At 51.9% G+C, this 23235-nt stretch overlaps 10 protein-coding genes; 4 read left to right on the forward strand and 6 right to left on the reverse strand.

Annotated features, from left to right (window-relative positions):
- Positions 1-203: 203 nt before the first annotated feature.
- Positions 204-4547, forward strand: RCC_07859 (probable RSC complex subunit (Sth1); the record flags this gene model as incomplete). XM_023773111.1 has 3 exons in its annotated part: positions 204-299; positions 362-4261; positions 4317-4547. 3 exons carry the CDS (start codon positions 204-206, stop codon positions 4545-4547), a joined length of 4227 nt encoding a protein of 1408 aa, XP_023628879.1.
- A 256-nt stretch (positions 4548-4803) lies between these two features.
- Positions 4804-5478, reverse strand: RCC_07860 (probable Imidazoleglycerol-phosphate dehydratase; the record flags this gene model as incomplete). The annotated part of the gene is made up of 1 exon (XM_023773112.1): positions 4804-5478. One exon carries the CDS (start codon positions 5476-5478, stop codon positions 4804-4806), a length of 675 nt encoding a protein of 224 aa, XP_023628880.1.
- Positions 5479-5683: 205 nt separating this feature from the next.
- On the forward strand, positions 5684-6283 carry RCC_07861 (related to DNA-directed RNA polymerases I and III subunit RPAC2; the record flags this gene model as incomplete). XM_023773113.1 has 4 exons in its annotated part: positions 5684-5794; positions 5852-5943; positions 6012-6088; positions 6147-6283. 4 exons carry the CDS (start codon positions 5684-5686, stop codon positions 6281-6283), a joined length of 417 nt encoding a protein of 138 aa, XP_023628881.1.
- Positions 6284-6582: 299 nt separating this feature from the next.
- Positions 6583-9102, reverse strand: RCC_07862 (probable copper amine oxidase; the record flags this gene model as incomplete). XM_023773114.1 has 3 exons in its annotated part: positions 6583-6620; positions 6673-7565; positions 7625-9102. 3 exons carry the CDS (start codon positions 9100-9102, stop codon positions 6583-6585), a joined length of 2409 nt encoding a protein of 802 aa, XP_023628882.1.
- A 3362-nt stretch (positions 9103-12464) lies between these two features.
- RCC_07863 (uncharacterized protein) lies at positions 12465-14332 on the reverse strand (the record flags this gene model as incomplete). XM_023773115.1 has 5 exons in its annotated part: positions 12465-12742; positions 12800-13005; positions 13077-13599; positions 13660-14000; positions 14076-14332. 5 exons carry the CDS (start codon positions 14330-14332, stop codon positions 12465-12467), a joined length of 1605 nt encoding a protein of 534 aa, XP_023628883.1.
- Positions 14333-14997: 665 nt separating this feature from the next.
- On the reverse strand, positions 14998-15861 carry RCC_07864 (uncharacterized protein; the record flags this gene model as incomplete). The annotated part of the gene is made up of 1 exon (XM_023773116.1): positions 14998-15861. The coding sequence occupies one exon, from the start codon at positions 15859-15861 to the stop codon at positions 14998-15000; it is 864 nt and encodes a 287-aa protein (XP_023628884.1).
- Positions 15862-16538: 677 nt separating this feature from the next.
- On the reverse strand, positions 16539-18131 carry RCC_07865 (probable signal recognition particle subunit SRP54; the record flags this gene model as incomplete). The annotated part of the gene is made up of 1 exon (XM_023773117.1): positions 16539-18131. The coding sequence occupies one exon, from the start codon at positions 18129-18131 to the stop codon at positions 16539-16541; it is 1593 nt and encodes a 530-aa protein (XP_023628885.1).
- A 274-nt stretch (positions 18132-18405) lies between these two features.
- On the forward strand, positions 18406-19458 carry RCC_07866 (uncharacterized protein; the record flags this gene model as incomplete). Its single annotated transcript, XM_023773118.1, has 1 exon — positions 18406-19458. The coding sequence occupies one exon, from the start codon at positions 18406-18408 to the stop codon at positions 19456-19458; it is 1053 nt and encodes a 350-aa protein (XP_023628886.1).
- Positions 19459-19949: 491 nt separating this feature from the next.
- RCC_07867 (uncharacterized protein) lies at positions 19950-20481 on the forward strand (the record flags this gene model as incomplete). XM_023773119.1 has 2 exons in its annotated part: positions 19950-20324; positions 20377-20481. The coding sequence occupies 2 exons, from the start codon at positions 19950-19952 to the stop codon at positions 20479-20481; spliced, it is 480 nt and encodes a 159-aa protein (XP_023628887.1).
- A 263-nt stretch (positions 20482-20744) lies between these two features.
- RCC_07868 (uncharacterized protein) lies at positions 20745-22088 on the reverse strand (the record flags this gene model as incomplete). Its single annotated transcript, XM_023773120.1, has 1 exon — positions 20745-22088. The coding sequence occupies one exon, from the start codon at positions 22086-22088 to the stop codon at positions 20745-20747; it is 1344 nt and encodes a 447-aa protein (XP_023628888.1).
- Positions 22089-23235: the final 1147 nt, after the last annotated feature.

Here is a 23235-nt window from a genome sequence, read left to right on the forward strand (position 1 = left end):
TACCACGCGATCCCTTTTCAACCTCACACACCACAACTCTGATGCTCGCTGCTCCCTGCTAGCAGCTGACGCATTCGCGCATTCGGTGGCGAACCCGTGACGCGACACCTACGCGGCTTTGCGACGGGAAGAGACATTGAAACGAGCTCATACTGCGCGTTTCACTGGACAGTATGGCTGCCGTGCAGGCCTCACAGGGCAATATGCAGCAAACGGGCAACAATGCGGCATCAAATGCCGCAGTGCAAGGAATACTGCCCCCGGGGGTGAACAAGGAGCAGCTACAGGCAATGTACAAGGTAGGCCATCATTCACCAGAGATGCTGCATGCGCATGTGAGCTGATGTGTATTCTCATCTAGGAATACCAAACCAATAAGCAGAATGGCGTTCCCGAGACCGATCCAGGCCAGGCGAAGTTGCGGACTATCTTGACCCAGGTGCATCATCGGACGGAAGTGTTGAAGCGGCAGGCAGCTGCGCGGCAGCAACAACAGCAATTCCAACAACAACAGCAAGCCGCCATGCAGCAGAATGGGGCCGTGACCCAGCAGCACCAGAATGGCGGCTCGAATGGCCAGGCGCAAGGCTCCACACCTACCTCAAACGGCGGCATTCACGCTGCACAACAACAACCTCCCAGTCTCTCGAATAGCGTAGCTGGACAGGCCGAAGCCGCAAGCGACGCTTCATTCAGCAAAGAACAGCAATATACACTTCGCGCTCAGATGCATGCGTTTGGCGCACTTCAGAAGAATAGGCCCATTCCTCCAGAAGTCGCTGATAGAATATTTCCGTCGAGGCAGGACAAGAAAGCAGCTGGCTTGACTGAGAATCTGGGTGCTGCGGGCAAGGTTCTTGAGGAGGCAGCAAAGGGCTCTACTGGGAAAGTGACACCAGAAGGCGAGGATGATGCCCGCCCCCGACACCGTTTCGACACCTTTACGGATCCTTACAGCATGTTGGCGAAGAATATCAGCTACTCCGATCACACACATCGCCCGTACAGGTCAATGATCCCGAGCATAATGCCTCTTGGTGTTGATCCGGAGCGCGTGAGAGAGGAGCGCGAGAATATTGTGTACAACCGTGTGCTCACACGGAAGAATGAGCTCGCGAAGCTGCCTGCGAATATTGGTGCGTGGGATTCGAGCAAGTCGGAAACACCAGAGGACAACACAAACCTGAAGCTACGAGCTCTCATCGAGTACAAGATGTTGTCTCTCCTGCCCAAGCAACGGGAAATGCGTCAAAAGGTCGGCAAGGAGATGGTCCTCTCAGACAACCTCTCCATGACGGCCAATCGCTCTTCATACCGTCGGGTCAAGAAACAATCTCTCCGGGAGGCCCGCATCACCGAGAAGCTCGAGAAGCAACAGAGAGATGCCGCTGAGAATAAGGAGAAGAAGAAGCACAATGAGTACCTCCGATCTATTGTTCAGCACGCGGATGATATTAGAAACAACGCTCTGCAACACAGATCGCGCGTACAGAAGCTTGGACGCATGATGGCAGCTCACCACGTGAACATCGAAAAGGAAGAGCAGAAACGCATCGAGCGTACTGCAAAGCAGCGTCTGCAGGCTTTGAAGGCCAACGACGAAGAGACATATCTCAAGCTGCTCGGACAGGCCAAGGATTCTCGTATTTCGCACTTGCTGAAACAGACCGACGGCTTCCTCAAGCAGCTTTCCGATTCAGTCAAGGAGCAACAGCGGACCAACCATGCGCGGTACGGCGGCGAATATGCACCTGTCGAAGAAGAGGACCCAGTTGTTGGAGACGAAGTTGAYAGTGAAGATGAGACCAAACCCAAGGTCGACTACTACGAGGTGGCTCATCGTATCAAGGAGGAAGTCACTGGTCAATCATCGAACCTGGTTGGCGGTCAGCTCAAGGAGTATCAAGTCAAGGGATTGCAGTGGATGATATCACTGTACAACAACAACTTGAACGGTATCTTGGCAGACGAGATGGGTCTCGGAAAGACTATCCAGACGATCTCACTCATCACATACCTGATCGAGAAGAAGAGACAAAACGGGCCGTTCCTGGTGATCGTACCCCTCAGCACTCTGACCAACTGGAACAGCGAATTTGAGAGATGGGCGCCGAGCGTAACGCGCATTGTCTACAAGGGACCTCCGAACCAGCGCAAGAACCATCAGAACCAGATTCGATACGGCAACTTCCAAGTCTTGCTCACCACTTACGAATTCATTATCAAGGACCGGCCGGTGTTGAGCAAAGTCAAGTGGTTGCACATGATTGTTGATGAGGGTCACCGAATGAAGAACGCCAACTCCAAACTCAGCAACACCATTACGACCTATTATCACACCCGCTTCCGATTGATTCTTACCGGTACTCCGCTTCAGAACAACCTCACTGAGCTGTGGTCTATGCTGAACTTTGTCCTTCCGAACATTTTCAAGTCTGCAACATCGTTTGATGACTGGTTCAACACTCCATTCGCTAATACTGGTGGTCAAGACAAGATGGCACTGACTGAAGAAGAGTCGCTTCTCGTTATTCGTCGTCTTCACAAGGTTCTACGGCCGTTCTTGCTGCGTCGTCTCAAGAAGGATGTCGAAAAGGATCTGCCTGACAAGCAAGAGCGTGTCATCAAATGCAACCTGTCCGCACTGCAGGCCAAGTTGTACAAGCAACTCATGCTGCACAACCGAATCAACGTTATGACCGCTGATGGAAAGAAGACTGGAATGCGTGGCTTGAGCAATATGCTGATGCAGCTCCGCAAGCTCTGCAACCACCCCTTCGTGTTCGAGGAAGTTGAAGACCAGATGAACCCCAACAAGATGACTAACGATCTCATCTGGCGTACCGCAGGCAAATTCGAGCTTCTTGATCGGGTGTTGCCAAAATTCCAGGCCACTGGTCATCGAGTGCTCATGTTCTTCCAGATGACACAGATCATGAACATCATGGAGGACTTCTTGCGCTTCCGTGGCATCAAATACCTCCGTTTGGATGGTAGCACCAAGGCCGACGACCGATCGGAGCTTCTCAAGCTGTTCAACGCGCCGGGTTCTGAGTACTTTTGTTTCCTGCTCTCCACTCGTGCAGGTGGTCTTGGTCTCAACTTGCAGACTGCCGACACCGTCATCATCTACGACTCCGATTGGAATCCCCACCAGGATTTACAAGCTCAGGATCGTGCCCATCGTATCGGTCAGAAGAACGAAGTCCGAATCTTGCGGTTGATCACGTCGAACTCTGTTGAAGAAAAGATTCTTGAACGTGCGCAATTCAAACTGGACATGGACGGCAAGGTCATTCAGGCCGGTAAATTCGATAACAAGTCCACAAACGAGGAACGTGACGAGATGTTGCGAGTCATGTTGGAGTCTGCAGAAGCTGTCGAGAGTCTGGAGCAAGATGAGATGGAGGATGATGATCTGAACATGATCATGATGAGGCACGACCATGAATTGCCAATCTTCCAAAAACTTGACCAAGAGCGTGCGAAGAACACTCCATATGGTGTTGATAAGAAGCTCCCGCGTCTGCTCGGCGAGAGCGAACTTCCAGACATTTACATGAACGACGACAATCCGGTGGTGGAAGAGATTGAGATCAACTATGGTCGTGGTACCCGTGAGCGTGCAAAGGTCAAGTATGACGATGGCCTTACGGAAGAGCAGTGGCTTGATGCTGTCGACGCTGATGACGACACTATCGAGGACGCCATTGCACGTAAGCAAGCTAGAGCTGCCAAGAGGGGAGGAAAGAAAGACGAGGACACGCCGCCACCGGAGGTCGACAGTGAGGATGAGACACCAGCACCCAAGAAGCGTGGACGCAAGTCGACGGGCAGGCCTGAAAAGCGCAAGGCGGATGAAGCCTCGCTGGATCGCCATCCCGAGCCGCCGAAGAAGTCGCGAGGCCGCGGCGGCAAGATTGTGGAGACCCTTTCCAAGGAGGACCGCGAAACACTGCAGGTCATACTTGACAACGTCCACGACTCACTCCAAGATCTCGAGGAGGAGTCAACTGACCCCAACGTCCCCAACCGTGGCATCATMGATCCATTCCTGGAACTACCACCTAAGCTCGACTACCCTGATTACTACCAATTGATCAAGAACCCCATCTGCATGAAACAGATTGAGAACAAGATCAACAAGAAGCAATATCAAAATCTGAGGCAGTTCCGCGCTGATATATCGCTGCTATGCTCAAACTGCCGGCAGTACAACGAGGACGGCAGCATCTTGTATCAAGATGCGAATATGATCGAGGTAAGTTTGCGTGGAGTGTTGTTTGGTGTGAGCATTGACTGACCATGTTCTATAGAGTGCATGTATGGAGAAGCTACGAGAAGAAATGGCCAATCACCCCGGCTCGCAAGATCTCGAAGGTGACAGCGTAGATGGGAACTCAACGCGACCAATGTCGAGCGTGAGCACTCCGCAAACAGCTTCAAAACCGGCCATCAAGCTCAAGCTGGGCAATGGACCTTCACGGGCAAATGGAAATTCTTCGCGGGGCGGCACAGAGAGTCTGGTGCAGAGCGATAGCGAGTAGGGACTATGTCTTTTTATCGTTTGGAGTTAATAACGGGAGGCAACTTGATGCATTACGGCAGAGTAAGGCGGCGGAATCATTTGGGCATCTAACTTTCGCGGGCGCATAGTCGGTCAGCCAGGTGGCCGAAGCTCCCACAGAGGCTGTACAATCATATGACATTGCATTGATCGCAGAAGACTATTGAGTGACGAATGTGAGAGATTGATGTGTTTGAGAAAGTTCTGTGCCCTTCGAATCTACTCGGAATCGCCGTCTAAAATAATACACCCTTTGTGCTGGGAACCTCGCCTTCCCTCCCTGCCACCGGACTGATGGCATTTCTCAAAGCAATAGCCAGTGCCTTGAACGCACTCTCCGCTCGGTGGTGGTCGTTAAACCCCCTCAAACAATCCACATGCATTGTGATGCCTGCGTGGAGAGCAAAGGACTCCATACAATGCGGAATCATCTCACACGACAAATCGCCAATCTTCTCCCTCTTCAATCCCAGCTCTATAACCGAGTACGGTCTGTTACTCAAATCCACCACGGCCCTACTCAGCGCCTCATCCAATGGCGCATATGCGTATCCAAACCGCGCCAATCCCGTAGTGGTCTTCAGGGCTTCTTTAAAGGCTTGCCCTAGTGCTATACATGTGTCTTCTGCGGTATGGTGGTCGTCGATGTGGAGGTCGCCTTTTGTGACAAGGAAGAGGGACCAGCCGGAGTGTTTTGCTAGAGCGTGGAGCATGTGGTCGAGGAAACCTATGCCGGTGTTTACGCTGATTGTTTGGGATTTGGAGGCTTGTGTTGCGTGGGATTGTTCTTCTTCGCCATTGGAGGCTGGAGTGGAGAGGTCGCCGCCGTCGAGGTTGAGGGAGAGTTGGATTTTGGTTTCGTTTGTGTCGCGGGCGAGAGTTGCGCTGCGGATACGTTGTTGTGTGGCCATTCTGTATTGTGTGCGATAAGCAATGTAGAGAGTAATGTGAAGCAGAGGTCTGACGGTCTTGCACTTTCTTGCTTCTGGGATCGGTTAGCGGCGATCGATTGGGACCCTTGTAAACCTTAAATTTGCGATAACCTTCGCCAAAACTTCGAAGGGAAGTCATCTTGAATTCACCCAGTCACAATTTTGCAATCGTGTTCACGACGAAATGTCCACTCAGAATGGAGACACGGAGATGACGGAAGCAGCGACCACCGCCGGCGCGGAGGTAAATGGCGCGACTGAGGAGTTCGTCTATGAGAAGCAGAGGTTGCGATTGGTATGAGAGCCCAAAAACTTCACAAGCACTTCGAAGCCATGCTGATAATTTCCAAAGCTGCCAGGCGCTACGGATACCGCGGCGTCGTTTGCGTTTGAAAAGGAAGATCACACTCTTGGAAATGCGCTGCGATATATCATCATGAAGAAGTACACCTTCTCTCCCGCGCATTCCCTATAACAGTCATCCATCACATGCTAACTAACTCCCTCGACAGCCCGGATGTTGAGTTTTGCGGATACTCGATTCCTCATCCTTCAGAACCTTTCATGAACTTGCGGATACAAACTTGGGGTATAATTTTCTCACTTTAAATCGTCAAATCTCGACTCAGACTAACGGGTATATCAAGACAACGTCAGCGTTATGGAAGTGCTCCGTAAAGCGTTCGACGACCTCTCGGATCTCTGCGATGTGGTTGAGGAGAAGTTCGTTGCCTCAAGGGATGAATACAAAGTGACCAACCCTGACGGCAAGCCCACTCAATGATTTCACGCACACGGAGTATTTGAATGGAAAAAATCACAAGCAAGTCATCTGGAAGTACCATGGGAAAGTCGCACGATGATGACGAGTCATACGAGCTCGCTATAGCCGGTGGATGTGCCGGGCATCACTTGGAGCGCCTCGGAAACTGATTACTGCGCACGTTACGATGCAAAATGGGCTCATAAGTGCTGATTTTGCTATATATCGGAGGGCTGCATCGGCTTTCAGTAAACCCGGCTGGCACTTGCGGGGCGAAAATCCCGGCCCTCACACACCCTTCAATTACAGACGTGTGCTCATCAAATCCCCTCCGTCTCGAAATAAGGATCGTTGGGGTCTGCATCTCGCTGTTAGCTCAAAACTTCGACATTCGATAGCAGAAGACGTACCATAAGGAAACTTCCGAATCACAACATCACCCTTGTAATCCCACAAATCGGGAGTGAGATCCTCAGAACCCACTGTGCACGTTGCCTCCGATTGCCCGAACTTCTCCACTGCCGTCGCATTGCCTCCTTCGTAATCAATTCTGACCATGTTGWCAGTCCGGCGACTGACGTCTCCCTCATGGTAATTCGCAGGCACGAACATCACGCTCGAGTGCGCAGCCGTGAAGACGGTATTTGGCAAATCTCCCGTGTGCGGGACATGGTGCATGCCCAGGTTGAACCACACCACCAGATCCTCTTGCACTAGACTCTCTCCGTCGAGGAACTTGTCAAAGTCTACAGGCGGGTTGTAGATGTCCTGGTTGTTGTATGGGTGAGCCGCGCGAGGTTCCGTGTCTTTTTGCTTGGTGACTGCAAGGTCGTATTTAGCCCAGTTGATCGTGTTTGCCAAGTTGCTGGAGTCCTCTACAGTCAAGTGGATGGTTGATGCATCTGGCATGATTCTATACCCGCGAAGCTCGCCGTATTTGTTCTTCTGGTCCTGGTTGACTATGTGATATTGTGTGGCGGCATTGGGAGCCCAGGTCATTCCGCCTTCGTCCTCAGTCTCGACGAAGCCTCGGGAGAGCTTCATCGTGTTGCGAGGCTTGTCACTCCAGACGTAAGACTCGGTAGTTGGGATGAGCGTTGTGAGCTCCATGGTATTGGCAGTCCCAAGAATGTCGAAGTCGGCTTTAAACAGGAGAACGTGGTCGTGCATACTTCCCGAGAGAGAGTCGTGGATTTGGTAGCCGTAGTCGCCGTTGTTGGCGTAATAGGCGGACTGAATGTAGCCGGAAGCACGAACTTCGGTCTTGATACTGCCGTCGAGGAAGAACTGGTAGGATATCATGCTGGATAGCAGACTCAATGTTAGCGGAAGATGTGATTGTGTACGATGATCAATACTCACTAGTCATAGTTGCCAATCGTCGATACGGAACGAACCGTAAAGTAGACGTTCTTCGAGACGGAGACGTAGCTACCTGTTGAGTGTCGCTGGATAGGAAAGTCCGCATCATATTCGAACAAGCAAACAGAGTTGATATGCGTGCGGGTTGTTTCGTCAATGTAGAAAGATGTGTTGACGTAGGAAGCGTAGGCTGGGCAATCGTAGCCTGGGACCAGTTGGAAAGCATAAGGCCCGAAGCCATAGTAGCTGTCCAAATAGCCTATGCCGCTCTGAACGGGATCATTCCCTGCGTAGTGAGCCAAAGCCTCCTCCAGGCCGAGCTCGTAAAGAATCCTTTCCCCTTTGTAGCGGATGTCGAAGAGCGCGAGACCACGGTCACGTGTGAAGCTGATGTAGAAGCTGAAATCCATCCATTCAACGTACTTGGACTCAGGATTCGCGGCGTATCTTGAACCGCCTGGCGCAATCATTGCAGGAGGAGAGGAGTCGTCCATTGGAAGAGTTTCTCCTTGCTTATCCGTGGTGGCCCAAGCACCTTCAACATTGGCTCCAAGCTTGACAAAGTCGGGCGAATAGAACGCCTCGCGGAAAGCATCAGTGGTAGGGTAGTAAATGTCGTTGTAAAGCCAGCCTTCAAATTTCCACATGGAAGAATCGCGACCTGTAACGTCTGCTTTGAGAAACAGACCGAGAGGAAGTAGAGTTCCGGCATCGAACTCGTCGACTGGCTTGTTCCAGAAGGTGGCCCAGTATATCAGTTTGCCATCATCTTGCCAGAGTGGGTCGATTCCCCAAACGTCGAGTGTGTCATTTTCGAGACCCTGTGCAATACCACCCCACAGTCCCAAGGTGATATCGGCAATAGATCCTGTGATGTTATGTACCCAGGCAGACCGCTTGTCATTATCAGCATCGATGTTGCGCACTTTGCCACCTCCCGTGCTAGTGTAGGGGTATTCGAGTGGCTGCCAGGTCGTTGTGCCGTTTTGAACAGGCAGCGGACCGACAAGGATATCAGTGTAAGTAGGCTCCAAAGTGGCACGGACATCAAGTACGACGTGAGCATAGCGAGCAGGCGCCGCGCTCGCTCCGTCTATATAAGAGAGTGCGTCGGTCTTGTTCGGATGCATGAGCTCCACCAGGAGAACGGTGTTGTCCCACTCTCCAGCTTTGTCGGAGACTGTAAGATTAAGATCCCTCTGGTGGAACAGCCATTGGGTAACGCCGGCTGCCTCGTCATCCGTCAAACCGGCCCAGATGTTCTCTTTCGCTGGTTGGACAGCTGCAGGGCCATTCTGAGCACAGGTAGTGTCATTGACATATCGTTTGGCAACGACATGTGAGTTCTTCGCGAGCCGAGAACGAGCTCCCCTAACCCATGCAGCTTTCGGATGCGGTGATGCGGAGGATGAGGCCACTAGAAGAKATAAACATGCGATCGAAGCCAGTGGAGCCTGCAGAAACCCAAGGAGCTGCATCTTGACCGTAACAGCCTTGAATGAGAAGTCGTGGCGATGGCACCAGAAAGACAACTTCACTGGGCCAATGACCTCTCATATTTATGCACAGCATCTTGGCCGAGCCATATGGGCCTATCCTGAGAATACCTATGCGGTGTAATTCTCATTGATGTTGGCCGCAATTCGTATCGCTAGGCGAGCTAGTCAGATAGCGATAGACATGGGTCGTCTTCGGCCGGCCTTTGATTGCTTGGCATTGAAGACGGTATGGCGGACGAGACCCTGACGTTACAGGCCACTGCAATCGTATCATTTGGTTCGACATTATTTTGGCGAATCCTGGTGAGCAGGAAGTGTGCGGCCTGCACGAAATCGACAGAAAGTAAAGTCTTCAATAAAGGTGTTCAATGACTTGAGTTTCGTCAGCTGCGAAGACATCATGCAGAACCCGCAATGGAGATCAGGATGCTGGATCTTGAAGAGACTCGCGGCTAAGACTCTCCAACCAATCTGAGAGGTCCGCAGTTCCGTGGCCAGGTTCGTGTGCCCAGCCATATGCACTAGTATCGACGAGTCTTCCATGACTATCATCGTCGGTCATCTTCAGCTGCCCGTGGTCACTAAGATGTCCATTGTTCTTGCAGATGTGATCTCCAGCTGGTCTGAAATTGACTTTCGTTATGTGTCAGTTGGCCCTCAGGTCATCTTGTCGGGATAAATACCATGTGGTGGGAAAAAGCGTTGCTTCTCTGCCGCGTGAGAGAATGCTGCAAGCGGTCATAATCGGTGCACTCGTGTTGAGCAGCCCTTCCACGTCAGGTCCCACACAGAATGTCTGTAGAATTTTGGAATGCACCATCGCACTTTCCCCAGCTGGCCCATGCGTTGAGAATGAAAGATCCCGAGATGTTGTGCAAGTGAGCGCTATGGTGATCATCACCATTGACCATTCTTCCATTCGCGCCGAGGAATAGAATAGGCAGCTAACTCATGCTCACCCATATACGGAATCGCGATCTTTGTATACGAGGAGACCGGTTTGCTCACGAACCTGACTATGCAGTCGAGATGCCGCGAGCAGTAGAAGTCGCGACGCCAGCATTGAGTTCGCAAGTGCTTCATGCATTGGTCCAGACGAGATGCAAGACTGTTTCAGGAGTCCGCGATTTCGGCTTTGTGGGGGTTTGCGTCGCTCAAATCATCGTGCAGTTTCGGCGCAATCGTCAGACAACGTCCAGAGTAGGACCCGAATTGTTGGCGCGGAGGTGTTGACTCCGTGCATATAATTGCAAAATGTCAACGACGTGGCAGCCGCGGCTCCGGACTGCAGATGAAGAAGCGGTGTATAGAGTGTCGCATTAGTAAACGGGAAGAAATACGAGTGATGACGAAAGTGGATAGACAATTGGTCGGAGCGAAAGAGAAGATGAATGAGAATGAAGATGAAGATAGAGATGTTGCCGTAGCAAAACGTTTCTCCGCCTCCCTCCTGAGACTACTAGCGACTGCTGGGTGTTCAAAATGGATATTGGCAAAAAGGCAAAAGTCCCAGTCCAATAGGGACGCCTATTGAACTGGGTGAAACGACGACACGAGCGGCGTTTACTAACTGGGGAGAGCCCAAGTCACAGGGCAGGAAAGCCCTGCGCTCCAAAGACGAGGATGAAGGATCGAACCCCCGCCTTTGCGGATGACTGGCCCACTGGGCCAATTATGAGATGACGAGGAAATAATTATGTTAAGTAGGTAATGCGACAAGTTGTGCCGAAGTGCTTGCGCGCGGAGTAGGGGGGAGCGGGATGGCGGGATGGCGGGATGACGGTGAAGCTGATCAACAAACCAGTCAGAATGCTTGAGCAAGGTGGCCATCTTCCTGCGCTTGGCATGTTCGAATGGATCTCGAGTACGGCTGAGAATGAGTTGATCCTCTCTCCGATTGTCCGGTGATGCGCAGCAGATTTAGCTGGCCGTCGATGCGATGTACCAAGACTTGCGACCGAGTATAGGCGTAGGATGGGTCGACGATGCTTTGCGGTCATCGCGGACACACTCCTTGGATCACATGAGGAGCGAACGGGCTGACCTTACAGATGCGTACTCTGCCCTCGACATTGGCCAGCATGAAGCAGAGCACATGACCGTGAGCCGGTTGAGGATCCAAAGGCCTCCAGGAACACCAGTGGGAACAGCCCGGTCAGACTTCCACTCAGCAGATCAACCAAAAGGAGCAATTTATCCGCAGCACTTTTGCTCTCCGGGCCCGGACCAAGCTCTTAAGAAGAAGAAAACGCTGCGAGCGGACCGTACTCAACGATCGAAGGGATCCGGTTGCATTGTTGTGCCCGGACGTCAGAAATGACAAGCAAGAGAGGCCTCGCACAAGTTCAGGCTTGAAGAGTGGGCCACCGACCCACAGCTATCCATTGAATGGAAGCTTCTACCCGGGCAAGGAAATGCGTGACACACCTTCGTAACGGTACGCAGTGGCATCCAGCTACGATTCGACGCCGAGGCAGCTCCAGATCCACCGTTGACCAGCGTCCGGCCCCGGAATCGCCGCTACCATCCACATATCTCGATATTCGGCAGCTTTATCCAGGACAGCTCATTCTCTTGACCACCAGGTGAAGACCGAGCGGGAATATCGTAGTTTCGAAAAAATACTGGTGTCAAGTTGAGAAGCAAGCATCTTTCCGTCCAGGGAGCCTTCTCTTCTGCATTTTTTGATCGCCGTATGCCTGGTGCATTATGTGTATCTCCTCCAGACCTGTGAAGCCCAAGCCTCTTTCAAGATCAGGCTCCCAATTGTGTGCATTGTTTAGCAAGCAGGAGCATTGCCAGATACAGTGGTAACTCTTCAAAGCGACTTCCTCAGCTTCAAATAACGGTTGCTGTCGATGACTTCCGGATGAGTGGGGCGGCGACTCTGGGCGCGAGGAGTCGCGAAAACCAGGCTCAAATCGAGAGTGCTCTGTGGGCCCAGGAATGTCACATCAGAAGTGTGATTCAAAGTCCAGCAAACGATTGCATAGATCCGTAAGGAAGGTGTGGTCCCGTGAAAGCTGCGAGGTGAAGTCGGGCAAGGGTCATGAAAATGATCGTCCTTGGCAGTTGGTGCCAATATTAACGGCAGGAGCGACCATCATTCTCCTGTGCCTCTACATGGACATCGCTTTCGCTTTCGAAGAGCGTGAAGAGAAATTTCCATCTCATCCAAGCCTCTATGCCTCACCACAAGCGAGTTCCAGAGGAGGAGATGCCGGGATTGGCAGGAATATCCGCGAAGACACCAACGCAGTAATTGAAAGAAGCACTCTCAGCAAACCTTTGGGTTCCATTCTCATATTGAAGAGCATCTACATCACATAGAATAGACGCGTTCAATTTCTCTTCATCAACTTAAACGGCCCAGCACAAAGCTCCTGAAAGACCTGATCCACGTCATACTTTCTCGAAACATTCCTCATTCGTTCCAAATTCTCCTTTCCATAATGACCCATGACATCCTGATGCTCGCCAGCATTGTTCATCCCGATGTATTCCTGCAACAAGCCGTAACTACGCGCGAGATCCGCGATGTCGTTCAAGAACGCAACATCGGCGGCAAGCACCTTTTCATCATCTTCTGCCCGCGTCCAGCCGTGGTCCAACCCGATGCCTGCAGCAAGTCAGCTCTGACATAAAAGAACACACGTCATGTCGGAGATTGTCTTACGACACTGTGCAATCTCTTTGATGCCGAAAGGGTTGCTTCCACGGGTCCTCGAGGCGACTATCGCTTTTGCTGGGATTGGATTGTAACTCAAAGTTAGACATATACCTGGGATAGTCTCCAAAGAAGCGTAATGAACTCGCCAGCGTTCATAGATTGCAGCGTACAGCTTTGCGTCAACACCAACGGTGATCTGGCCGTAGTTGTATCTGTGATGCAAACGATAAGTCATCGCCCATCTATAAACATAGTTCGCAGGTGATGGCTTGGGCGCACGCACCTGTTACCTTTCTTGAAGATCAATCCAGCTCCTGCTTCTTCCGCCATCTTGGCAAGAGGCTGGATCCTGGTCGTGTCTCGCGTCGCGGGAACATTGAACAGTGGATCCAGTACCTTTGGATGATGCGCTTCTTCAACAGAGTGATTAGGGTGGAACAACGCTGCTGCTGCAATGTCAAGCCCGGTACACGGCTCCTTCAAGACCAGAAACGCCACGTCAGCTACAGGATCCGTTTCATGCGAATTCGACTGCATCTCGGCGATTGCTGCGATGGAAGCCCCAACTTGCGAAGAGTCGTAGATCAGATTGCCGCCCCAGGAAGAAGTCGGAGAAAGAGGGATTGTGTCCATGCCATAGCGGGTCACAATCCCAAAGTTACTCGCGCCCCCTTTCAAGGCCCAGTACAGATCTGGGTGGCTCTCTTCATTCGCGTTGACAATTCGACCATCGCTGAGAACGACCTCGAAATTGCGAACGGTATCGCACGACCAGCCATGACTGCCGAGAAAGAAGGAGCTGCCGCCTATGAACAAGTCACGTTAGTGCTGGAAGGCCGAGCCGCATAATCAAAAGATGCCAGTACCTCCTTGCATATAACCACCAACTCCGACATCCGCATAATGTCCACCCGATACCGCAAGATCAGCAGGTTCCAAAGCTCGATAGACCTCTCCCCAACGACAACCAGTTCCAACCTCCGCAAAGAGCGTGGAGGAATAAAGCTTGATTCCATTCAGACGCTCCAATGAAAATACAATGTAATCCTGTGACGCGGCATCTCCCAAAGACTGAAGCGGAGAATGGCCTCCACTCCGTATGGAAAATCGTGTGTGGAAGTATCGAGCGATACGAAGACCGATGGAGACTTCTGAAGCGTTATGGGGGCGAAAGAAAGCACCAGGCTTGACCCAGACTCGTGATGACCTGTGGCGATGTTCTCAGTATGTGTCACCAGATTATAAAGTGTTGTCAAGTATGCACTTCCAAGCGTGGGCTCACCAGCTTCGTTCGACCTGCTCGTCAAAGTCATCTTGTTCAGTTGTCACAATGGTATCAGGGCAAGCATGGTGCATCGTTAGTGCTGCGAGGGCCGTGGAATTCTGACGGTTTTGCTTTGTAGTAGATGACCATGAACCAGCCCGTAAGAGAATGCTGTGTCGCTTTTGGATCTCTTCCGCTGGGCTGCCGCCAACTCCAATGTCAGCGAGCAGCTTCCTCAACCCAGCACATGAATCATCATCCCGAAGACCCGCCATGTTTGGATGAGGCCAGAGAGCGTGATGAAACAAAGAGGCTACTGTGCAGTCAGCGCAATAGCATAGTACATCACCCACCATCTGGAAGTCCGATGTGCCGACTGGAGGTCGGCTCGCGAGTCATTGAATGTGGCATTGCAGATCTTATAAACACAGCATGCCCCGATCGAGCGACCGTATTCATCAGAATGGACTCTAGGGCTTTCTGCCGCTGTCCACGATTCATCTGTTACCACCTTCGAATACCTTGAAAAGGTAACAGATGGACCATGGACACCGACGAAAAGCCCTAATGTCTGGTCCTGGCAATCGGCAAGGCGCGGCGGCCTACGTAAGGCGCTTTAGCGCTTCTGATTGGTCCAGAAGTCTCGGAAGGTTGAAAAAAGCGATTGCTGGGGTGTGATTACATATCGTGGGCGAGGATGATGATGGGGAACGTGATGTGATGTACTGCATGTAGTTAGATGAAAAGTCGTAGGATGACATCTCATCAAGTTGTGGGAACCGATGTTCTACACAGAATACCGTGTTTTGTTCTGGCCTCTAAGCACAATGTCGTTGAACAAACAACCACACATCGCGTTCTCATGCAGCACGCCTTCAGCCACCTCCCCACGCCGTCACTTGAACTGCTTCTCATAGCCGTCTGCAAAGTCCATCTCCTGCTAATGCGCCCGCAATAACGCTATCACCTCCTCGATCGACAACTTCCACAAAGCGCCGAACTGGTCACCCTGTCCCGCCCGCAAGGCTCCTTTCAAGATAGGAACAGGCTTGATCGCATCCAAAGACACACCATGAAACAGCAGTCCCCTTACGATCTTGATGGCAGCATACCTCGCCGCAACAGTCAGACCTAGCTTTTTGTGGTTCATCACATCCTCCGCTGTAGCTGGCCAGTTGCTTTGATATCCCGGATGGGTATTGAACTGACAATCTTCGTCGTAATCGATCTGCAACCTCTTGATAAGCTGRGCCTTCTCCTTGCCGATTCTATCTAGCCACTCGAGGAGTACGGATAGCTGCCTTTGATAGAGAACCTGAGGCGCACGAGCCTTGTTTGTGCAGACGTACACAGCGTCTCTACCCTGGAATCGACTCTCCGTCCAGAAGATGAGCTGTGCTTCCTTACGAATCTGCTTGCAGGTGAACAGAAGATTGGGCTCGGCAGGGAATGGACGACGCTTGATCTGGACTGGAAGATGAGAGATCATGGCGAGTCGGAAGATCCTAGTGCGAACGGCTTCTGGCAGGTTGATCAGTCGGGTGTGCTGCGCTTTCACCACGATGATGTTGTGATACTGCGTCGCCGGGCGAGAAACGGCAGGATTGACTTCGGATCTGGTCAGGTCCATGACTCCCATTCCGGGAATGGGAGCTGGTGTAGCAGCAGATGGAGGCGGGACTTGCGACGGTCGTTTCTTGGATTTGGGTGTGACCTCGGTCTTCACTGATGCTCCTGTTCCAGCGACCCGACGAAACGCTGCCGCCAGCATGACTCCACGCTCAGGCGTGGGTGGCGGATTCATCGTTCTCGCTGAAGGTGGCGCAGTGAAAATTGGTGCGATTTGCGGTGACGAGTGTATCTGGTTGTGGCGGTCAGTGGATGATGACACGAACGGAAGTGCAAGTGCAAGGTACATGTAGGTAGAGTGGAAGATGGAAAAAGGAAAAAAGAAGCTGCGGTTTGAGGAAAGAGCGACGCTCTTCACGGAGACGTCACGTCCCTCATTCACTTGAACCAGAACACATCCCACCGCTAGCGACGGACAACAGCCTGGCTCGTGCGCGGTTTCGATCGATATCGATTAGATCGTATCTGTGGGTCTGCTCTCGATACCACGTTGAAGTTCGCAGCCTTCATGGTCGACAGTTAGGAGCGCTCTTACGATTCGCCCCATCTGAACGAGGACATCAAGCTTTTGACCCACGACACAGCAAACAACCGTCTTCGCAGTGGCTTTGAAGCAGAGAGAAAGTGTATTCTGCATGCTTTGCCTCACATGTTCAATGCCCTCACTCGCAGAAAAGCTGACAGGATGGGAAGGGAGTGAACTTATCATTTYAGAGTTGCAGGTCTCAGGTCTCAGGTCTCAGGTCTCCTGTCGTTGGATTTACTTCCTCGCGTCAAAATCATCACGCGTCTTCTTCATAACAACGCCGTCGCTATGCCCCATTGATCGTTCGACATCCCAGAAAAACCAGATCATCGCTTAGGCTGCGCGCCGCCACCGCCCATCATCTTCATGAGTCCTCCCAAGTCTGGCATGCCACCACCACCACCTCCTCCTCCTCCGAACATATTCATAAGAGAACTCATGTCTGGAGCGTTTCCTCCTCCCATTTGCTTCATGAGACTAGCCATGTCCATTCCGCCGGGCATTCCCGGCATGCCACCACCGCCCTGTCCCATGGCAGCCATTCGCTTCTGCATCGCCGCCATCTGTGCTTTCTGGTTTCCACCTCCAGCCATCCCTTTCATCTTCTCCATGTTTTGTAGTCCACCCTTCATCTTCTTGGCCATGCCCGCCATCATCCTCTGCTGCGTCAACAGCTCCTCAACCTCTCTCACGCTCGTCCCACTTCCTCTCGCAACGCGCGTAATACGTGTTGGTTGGTCGACAAACATCTTGCCATCAGAATCCAGCTCCTTGGTTGTCATAGAGTCACAGATGTAAATCATGCGCTTCAGTTTCAACCCGGCGTCTTCATCATCCATGCCTCCCATCATTCCGGAAAGACCTGGAATCATACCCGCCATCTTGGAGAGTGGTCCCATCTTCATGATGTTGGTGAGTTGGTCCCTCAAGTCCCTCACAGAGAACTTGCCCTCGGTGATGTTCTTCATCGTCTCTTTTTGATCCAACTTGAGGGACTGTACATGTTCTACTAACCCCTGCATATCTCCCATTCCCAGCAACTTGCTCACAAAGCTCTCCGGGTTGAACTTCTCCAGATCCAGCAAATGCTCACCAGTTCCGATGAATACAATTGGCGTGTGGGTCGCCGCAACTGCGGAAATGGCACCACCACCCGCGGCAGCTCCATCCGTCTTCGTGATGATGATTGCTCCGAAATCAGCCGTAGCCTTGAAAGCCTGCGACTGCTGTTCCGCCGCCTGGCCAATACTAGCATCCAACACCATGACCGTCTGATGTGGTTGCACAGCAGCCTGAATCTCTACCATTTCTGCAAAAAGCGCATCCTCCTGGTGATGTCTTCCGGAAGTATCCACAATGATGATCTCGAACCTCTCCTTCTTGAATTTCTCAACACCCTCCCTCGCGACCACCACAGGGTCTGTTTGCGTCAGAGATCCGTAGTAAGGGATCTTCGCCTTGGTGGCATTCTGCTTCAACTGATCAAAAGCTCCAGCACGGAATGTATCGGCACACACAAGACAAGTCTTGAATCCCCTTGCCTGATACCATCTCGCCAATTTCGTACAGGTTGTGGTTTTACCCGCACCCTGCAATCCCACGAACATGATGACATTACTCTTTCCCTTCTTCGCTTCGTATGGCTTCTGGTGAGGATTGACGATATCCACGAGAGAGTCGAAGACGGCTTTTTGGATGATGCGCTTCTTGTTGGCATGTGCGGGCAGTTCGGAGAATTTGACGGACGCTTTGATGGACTTCCGGAGGGAGGCGACGAGTTTGATGTTGACGTCTGCTTCGACGAGAGCGTTGGAGATTTCCTTGATCATGCCATCAAATGCCTTTTCATCCAGAGTCGCGGAGCGGGTGAGGTCGTTGAGGGCGCMATTAATGCGGCGGCCGAGATCTTGAAGAACCATGATGGCGGTTGGTTGTGATACTCCTGGGTTGCTGCAAAAATGCCCTGGCCCAAAGGAGTAGTTGTAGAAAAGTGGTGGAGGAGTTGAAGTGGTCTTGTGGTGGAGAGGTCAATTGAAGTACCTAGGTAGAATGCGGGCCCTTGGGGAAAGGCGCGTGAAATAGAGGGCTTCGGAAGCGAGCCGAACAAGCGAACAAAATTCCAGATCTCCAGTTCGTCCGATGCGAAGCAAGACCTGCCGACATTTTTCACATTCTCCATCACTGCTCAACATTATGCCTCCAGCACCACAAAAACGACGCCGCAACGGCGAAGGCGAAGAGCGACGACCGAAGAAGAAAGTGCGCAAGGTCAAGAAGCAGACGGATTATCACAGCTCAAGCGAAGAGTCCGACGCTGATGACGGTCTTGCGATCAATGTACAACGTGCTTCGGATGCGCCAAAAGGATGGCCTAAACACGTCAAGGAGGCGGTGAAGCCAGCAGGAGGCAATGCCGAGCCATTGGGCAAGAGAGGGGCGGCACAGGAGGCCATGGCCGCAAAGAAAGCGAAGGCGGAACCGAAAAAGTCCATCTTGAAGGCAGTACCACAGAAGGTGGAGGAGGTGGAGGAGGAAAGCGAGGACGAAGAGAATGATGGAGTCAAAGTGGACGAATTGGAGAAGAACACGGCCCTAAACACATTCCCCGGCGAGGGCGAGGACTCGGACGATGAGATTGACGACGATGAGCTCGAACTGGACGACGATGAGCCCGATCTTGATGCGTCCTCTTCCGATGACGACTCAGATGCACCCTCAGAGACGGAATCTGCCACATCCATGACCTCCTCACAAGCAGCGCGGAACAAGAAGAAGCGCAATGATCCCACAGCTTTTGCAACGAGCATCTCCAAGATTCTCGACACAAAATTGAGCACCGCCAAACGCAGCGACCCTGTACTCTCGCGCTCTAAATCAGCCGCCGAGGCCAACAAGACGCTTGCCGATCAGAAATTGGAAGGCAAGGCCAGGGCACAGATTCGCGCGGAGAGGGTGGCAGCGAGAGAAAAGGGACGGGTTAAGGATGTTCTGGGAGTCGAGACGGAAGGCGTGGACACAGGTGCGGTGATGGAGCTGGAGAAGAAGTTGAAGAAGACAGCACAAAGAGGTGTCGTCAGGCTGTTCAATGCCGTCAGGGCGGCGCAAGTGCAGGGCGAGAAGGCCCGGATCCATGCCGCCAATACCGGAGTCGTGGGAATGGCAAAACGGGAGGAGCGAGTGAATGAAATGAGCAAGCAGGGTTTCCTCGATTTGATCAGTAGTGGTGGAAAAGTGGTTGAGGCTTAAGAAGACAGAACTAGGAGTCGGGAGTCAGGATTCCTTTCCGTCTAAGAGCTCATCGTTGGCGGTGTATCGCAAAACAGTTGTACGAATGGGTCGAGGAATGCTGAACTGTGGTTGATGAATCCTGGAAAGCTCGTTTCCAAGACGAACTCTCCTTCGCCTTGGCAAAATCTTTCACATGCCAGCATTCCTCAAACAATCTCGGGTTCTTGCCCCTCCAAGTGACAATGTCAACGTATCTCCGTCCACATCTCACATCGAAGACCCGGATTCTCTCGCCTCTCGGACCATCTCCGGAAACAAAAGCAGCTCCACAAAGTCTCCGAAGCGACGTGTCTCTGGACAAGTGATCAACAGATAATCCTTCCATGAGTCATCTTAGCTCCAGCCGGACACAAACAGCAGCGACAAGAAAAGTTCAAATTGAAGTCCACCCCAGATTGAACTCATTCACTTACCAAACCATCAAGGTCTTTCTACCACTCAATCCAACAATGTCTGAACAACAACTTCCATGGCCACCAGAGACAGGCGTTTGGAAGACATATCCCATGCACTGCCACTGCGGTACCATCCGCTGGAACATCACCATCTCCCCACCACTTTTCCCCTCCGACGACCCCGAGAATAAAGGCACATACGCAGCCGTTGATTGTCATTGCTCATACTGCCAACGAAATGGAATCCTACCGATTCACCCGAAATCAGCCAATGTAGTCTTCACACAGGGACTGGAGGAGCGCAAAGAATATTTGACGGCGAGTAAAAAGTGTCCGCAGTGGTTTTGTGGGCAGTGTGGGAGTTGTATTGGGACGGATTTGAGTGTTTTGGCAAAAGAGATGGGGATGGAGGGGAGGTATTCTATTAATGTGAGTTCTTCGTGCCATTTTATTGATCCGTGCTGATTTGTGGTGCGTGTAGTTGAGAATGCTCAAAGACTTTGATGTGAGTAAGATTGAGGTCAAGAAAGTTGGTGGGATGGATATGAAGGATGCGCCGCCCAAGTATCCGCCTTTTGAAGTTTGAAGGCTGGAAGATTGAGAGGTGAATCTGCTTCTGCGTTGAGCACCTGCATTAAGAACACTGGCATTAAGAGCACTGTGCGGCTATTGCTGTATTACCGGCCTTCCTAGGACTTTCCATCTCTCATAATCTCTCATTCCTCGATCCTGGACAACCTGCTTGTCATCCACTTCCATGCGCCGTCTGTACAATCGGTCTCAAAACTCCTTCGATCCTGTCGTAATCGTCGTATCCTCAGTCTCTGCTGCACAAGCATTACTCCATGCTCATTCCTCCATACGGTCGATTCCCAGCAAAGTATCAGACACGTCGAGGACACTATCCCTACGCTTTCTCTCCACTGGGCCTCCTCCCTGCTCACAGATCGCATGCTCCTTCATAACCTCCATTTCCTCCTCCTGGAGCTTCTTCTCAGCCTCCAACATCGCGTACTCTTTCGCCACCTGCAGTTCTTCCTCCTGTCGTCTCTTCTCGGCCTCCACCTGTTGTGGCTCCTCCAAGACCATGTACTGCTTCGCAACTTTCGCATCCTCCTCCTTTCGCTTTCTCTCAGCCTCCAGCATGAGTGGCTCAAACTTCTTGAGCGTACGCTCGTCTGCAGCCTCTGACGAGAAATACCAAATCTTCTCCTTTCTGCCTCGAGGTTTGAGAATTCTGTATTCTCGCATTTGACCGAAGAAGTGGGCCTCAAATCCATGCTGCTTGAAGGCGTCGTACTTCAGATTGCCGGTGGTTTGAGTCGGCTGGCAGTGCCGAGCGGCGCGCATGGCGAAATCACGGTATTTGCCTTTGGCGAGTGTTTCCGCCTGATTCAGAGACATGACTGGCTGAAGCTTGTGGCTGACGGGGTCCATGGCGGAGATTTGGAAGACGCGCTCGACGAAGTTTGCTACCGTCTTGAGGCAGAGTCGAGGAGCGAAAATGAGCAGCAGATCGTGGAGTGTGATGCCATTGGGTGGGATGGCAGCCACGATTTCTTGCTTCGAAGGCAGTGTCAGGTAATATCGGTCGGAAAGGCGCTGGGAAAGAACATTATCCGCGCCGACCGCTGCTGCGAACGCCGCCTTGTTCGGCAACGTCACTTGAATTGGTGTCTGAGGTGAGTCAAATCTGCCCACGATCCCGCGGACTTCAGCCTTGCTCATAGCTCTTGGCTGCACTTCGCGGGTGTTGACGGCGGCGAATCTTCCAGAGGGTGGCATCTTGGACTTGGCTTTGTTTGTGTTTTTCTGCTTGCGCTTTGCGCCGGCTGGTGCCTCGACTGGCGCCGGGGTATGTGCCTCGACTGTTGCCGCAGTTGGTGCCTCGACTGGTGCAGCGACTGGCGCCGCGTCATTGTGGAGTTTTCGGAGCTGGTCCCATGCGGCCAAGATGGTTTTGGCTTCCTCGTGGGTGGTGAAGAGTTCTGGTGTGTTTACATCTGCCACGCACATTCTCAAATACAGAACGCGCGCCGCTCGCCTCGCGAACAAGAAGAGACCGCCCTGAGAAAGCAGATAGGTGGTGGATTGTCGCCATTCGGCGAGGGAGTTGGGTGGCGGCCCGAAAATGTACAGTGCTGACGTCCAATTCTCCTGCTGGACAGGGCTGAGACCGCGGGCGAAGGTCATGGCTGCGAGGTTGTCAGTGACTGGAAATGGTGCTCGGTGCGCGAAAAAAAAAAAAGGCAAGTGTGATGTGGGTGTGCGCGTGCAGGGTGGAAGGTCAGATTTGAAAGTGGGTGGCGTGTGATGCTGTAAACAGCGCTAGCGGGAAGCTTAAATTCGTGAATGTGAATCCTGATGCTCTGGGAAGGTGGGACCATGCGAACTTCGAGCAATGTAATAGAAGCACTCGGGCTTTGGAGGGTATCTGGATGGATTACATTGGGAGTTTACACAACTCTGGTGATCTCGCTGCGATCTCCGCCGGTTCTACTTGTAGCTTTCTCAGGACAAGCTCGATCTTCGGTGCCGCTAGTAGAGATCTGATTGATTACGCAACGAGCAGAATCCATGTGTACATCTTAGACAGCCCAGCCCTCTTGTCCTGCGACTGATAGCTCGGGACACGAGGAGCTCTCTCGTAATACTAAAGTCTGAGATCATCTCGAAGGTCAAGTACTACGTTGTAGCCGGCGGCTACTCGACATCACGTACGCGAGAAGCAGATACGCGCAGATGTTCAACGTAGCTACTCGGTTCCCATGGCATCCCTATAGCCTAGCGGGTAGCTACGCAGATAAGTATCCATCTATTCCTCTAATAGAGACAACCCTGAAGGAGACACCGATTTACATAGTTACCGCAACGTGATTTCGCGCAGAGTACAAGATACTCGAGGTCGCTCTACCTCGTGACTTTGTAGGGAGGGTCTTAGAAGGCGTCTGAGATGCTCAAAATTCAATGCTTTCGCGAGACTAAGACATATGAGTGAGTCTTAAAGCTGGCCTCCTATAATCTAATAAATATGAGAGGCACTTCTCTGAGTTCTTAATATAATTATACTTAGTACGTTCAATTCGTTCGACATCCGCAGAATGCAATACTAGAGTCGTCGATCTTAAACAACTCGGGATCCCAAATCCAGAATTCCACACCTTGTGAAAKCCACATTTTGCTATGGACCTTACTACGAGAACAGCCTTTAGCGAACCCGCTAGAGACGCGGCGTTTCGCTCTAATGTATCGTTACAACTGTATAACAATTCATCGTGAAACTCGTTAACATAAAGCACATCTCATCTATGCGAACGTCTTGTCGGTAAACATGTGCCAT

The sequence above is a fragment of the Ramularia collo-cygni genome (genome assembly GCF_900074925.1).
Source record: "Ramularia collo-cygni strain URUG2 genome assembly, contig: RCC_scaffold12, whole genome shotgun sequence".
NCBI classification, from domain to species: domain Eukaryota; kingdom Fungi; phylum Ascomycota; class Dothideomycetes; order Mycosphaerellales; family Mycosphaerellaceae; genus Ramularia; species Ramularia collo-cygni.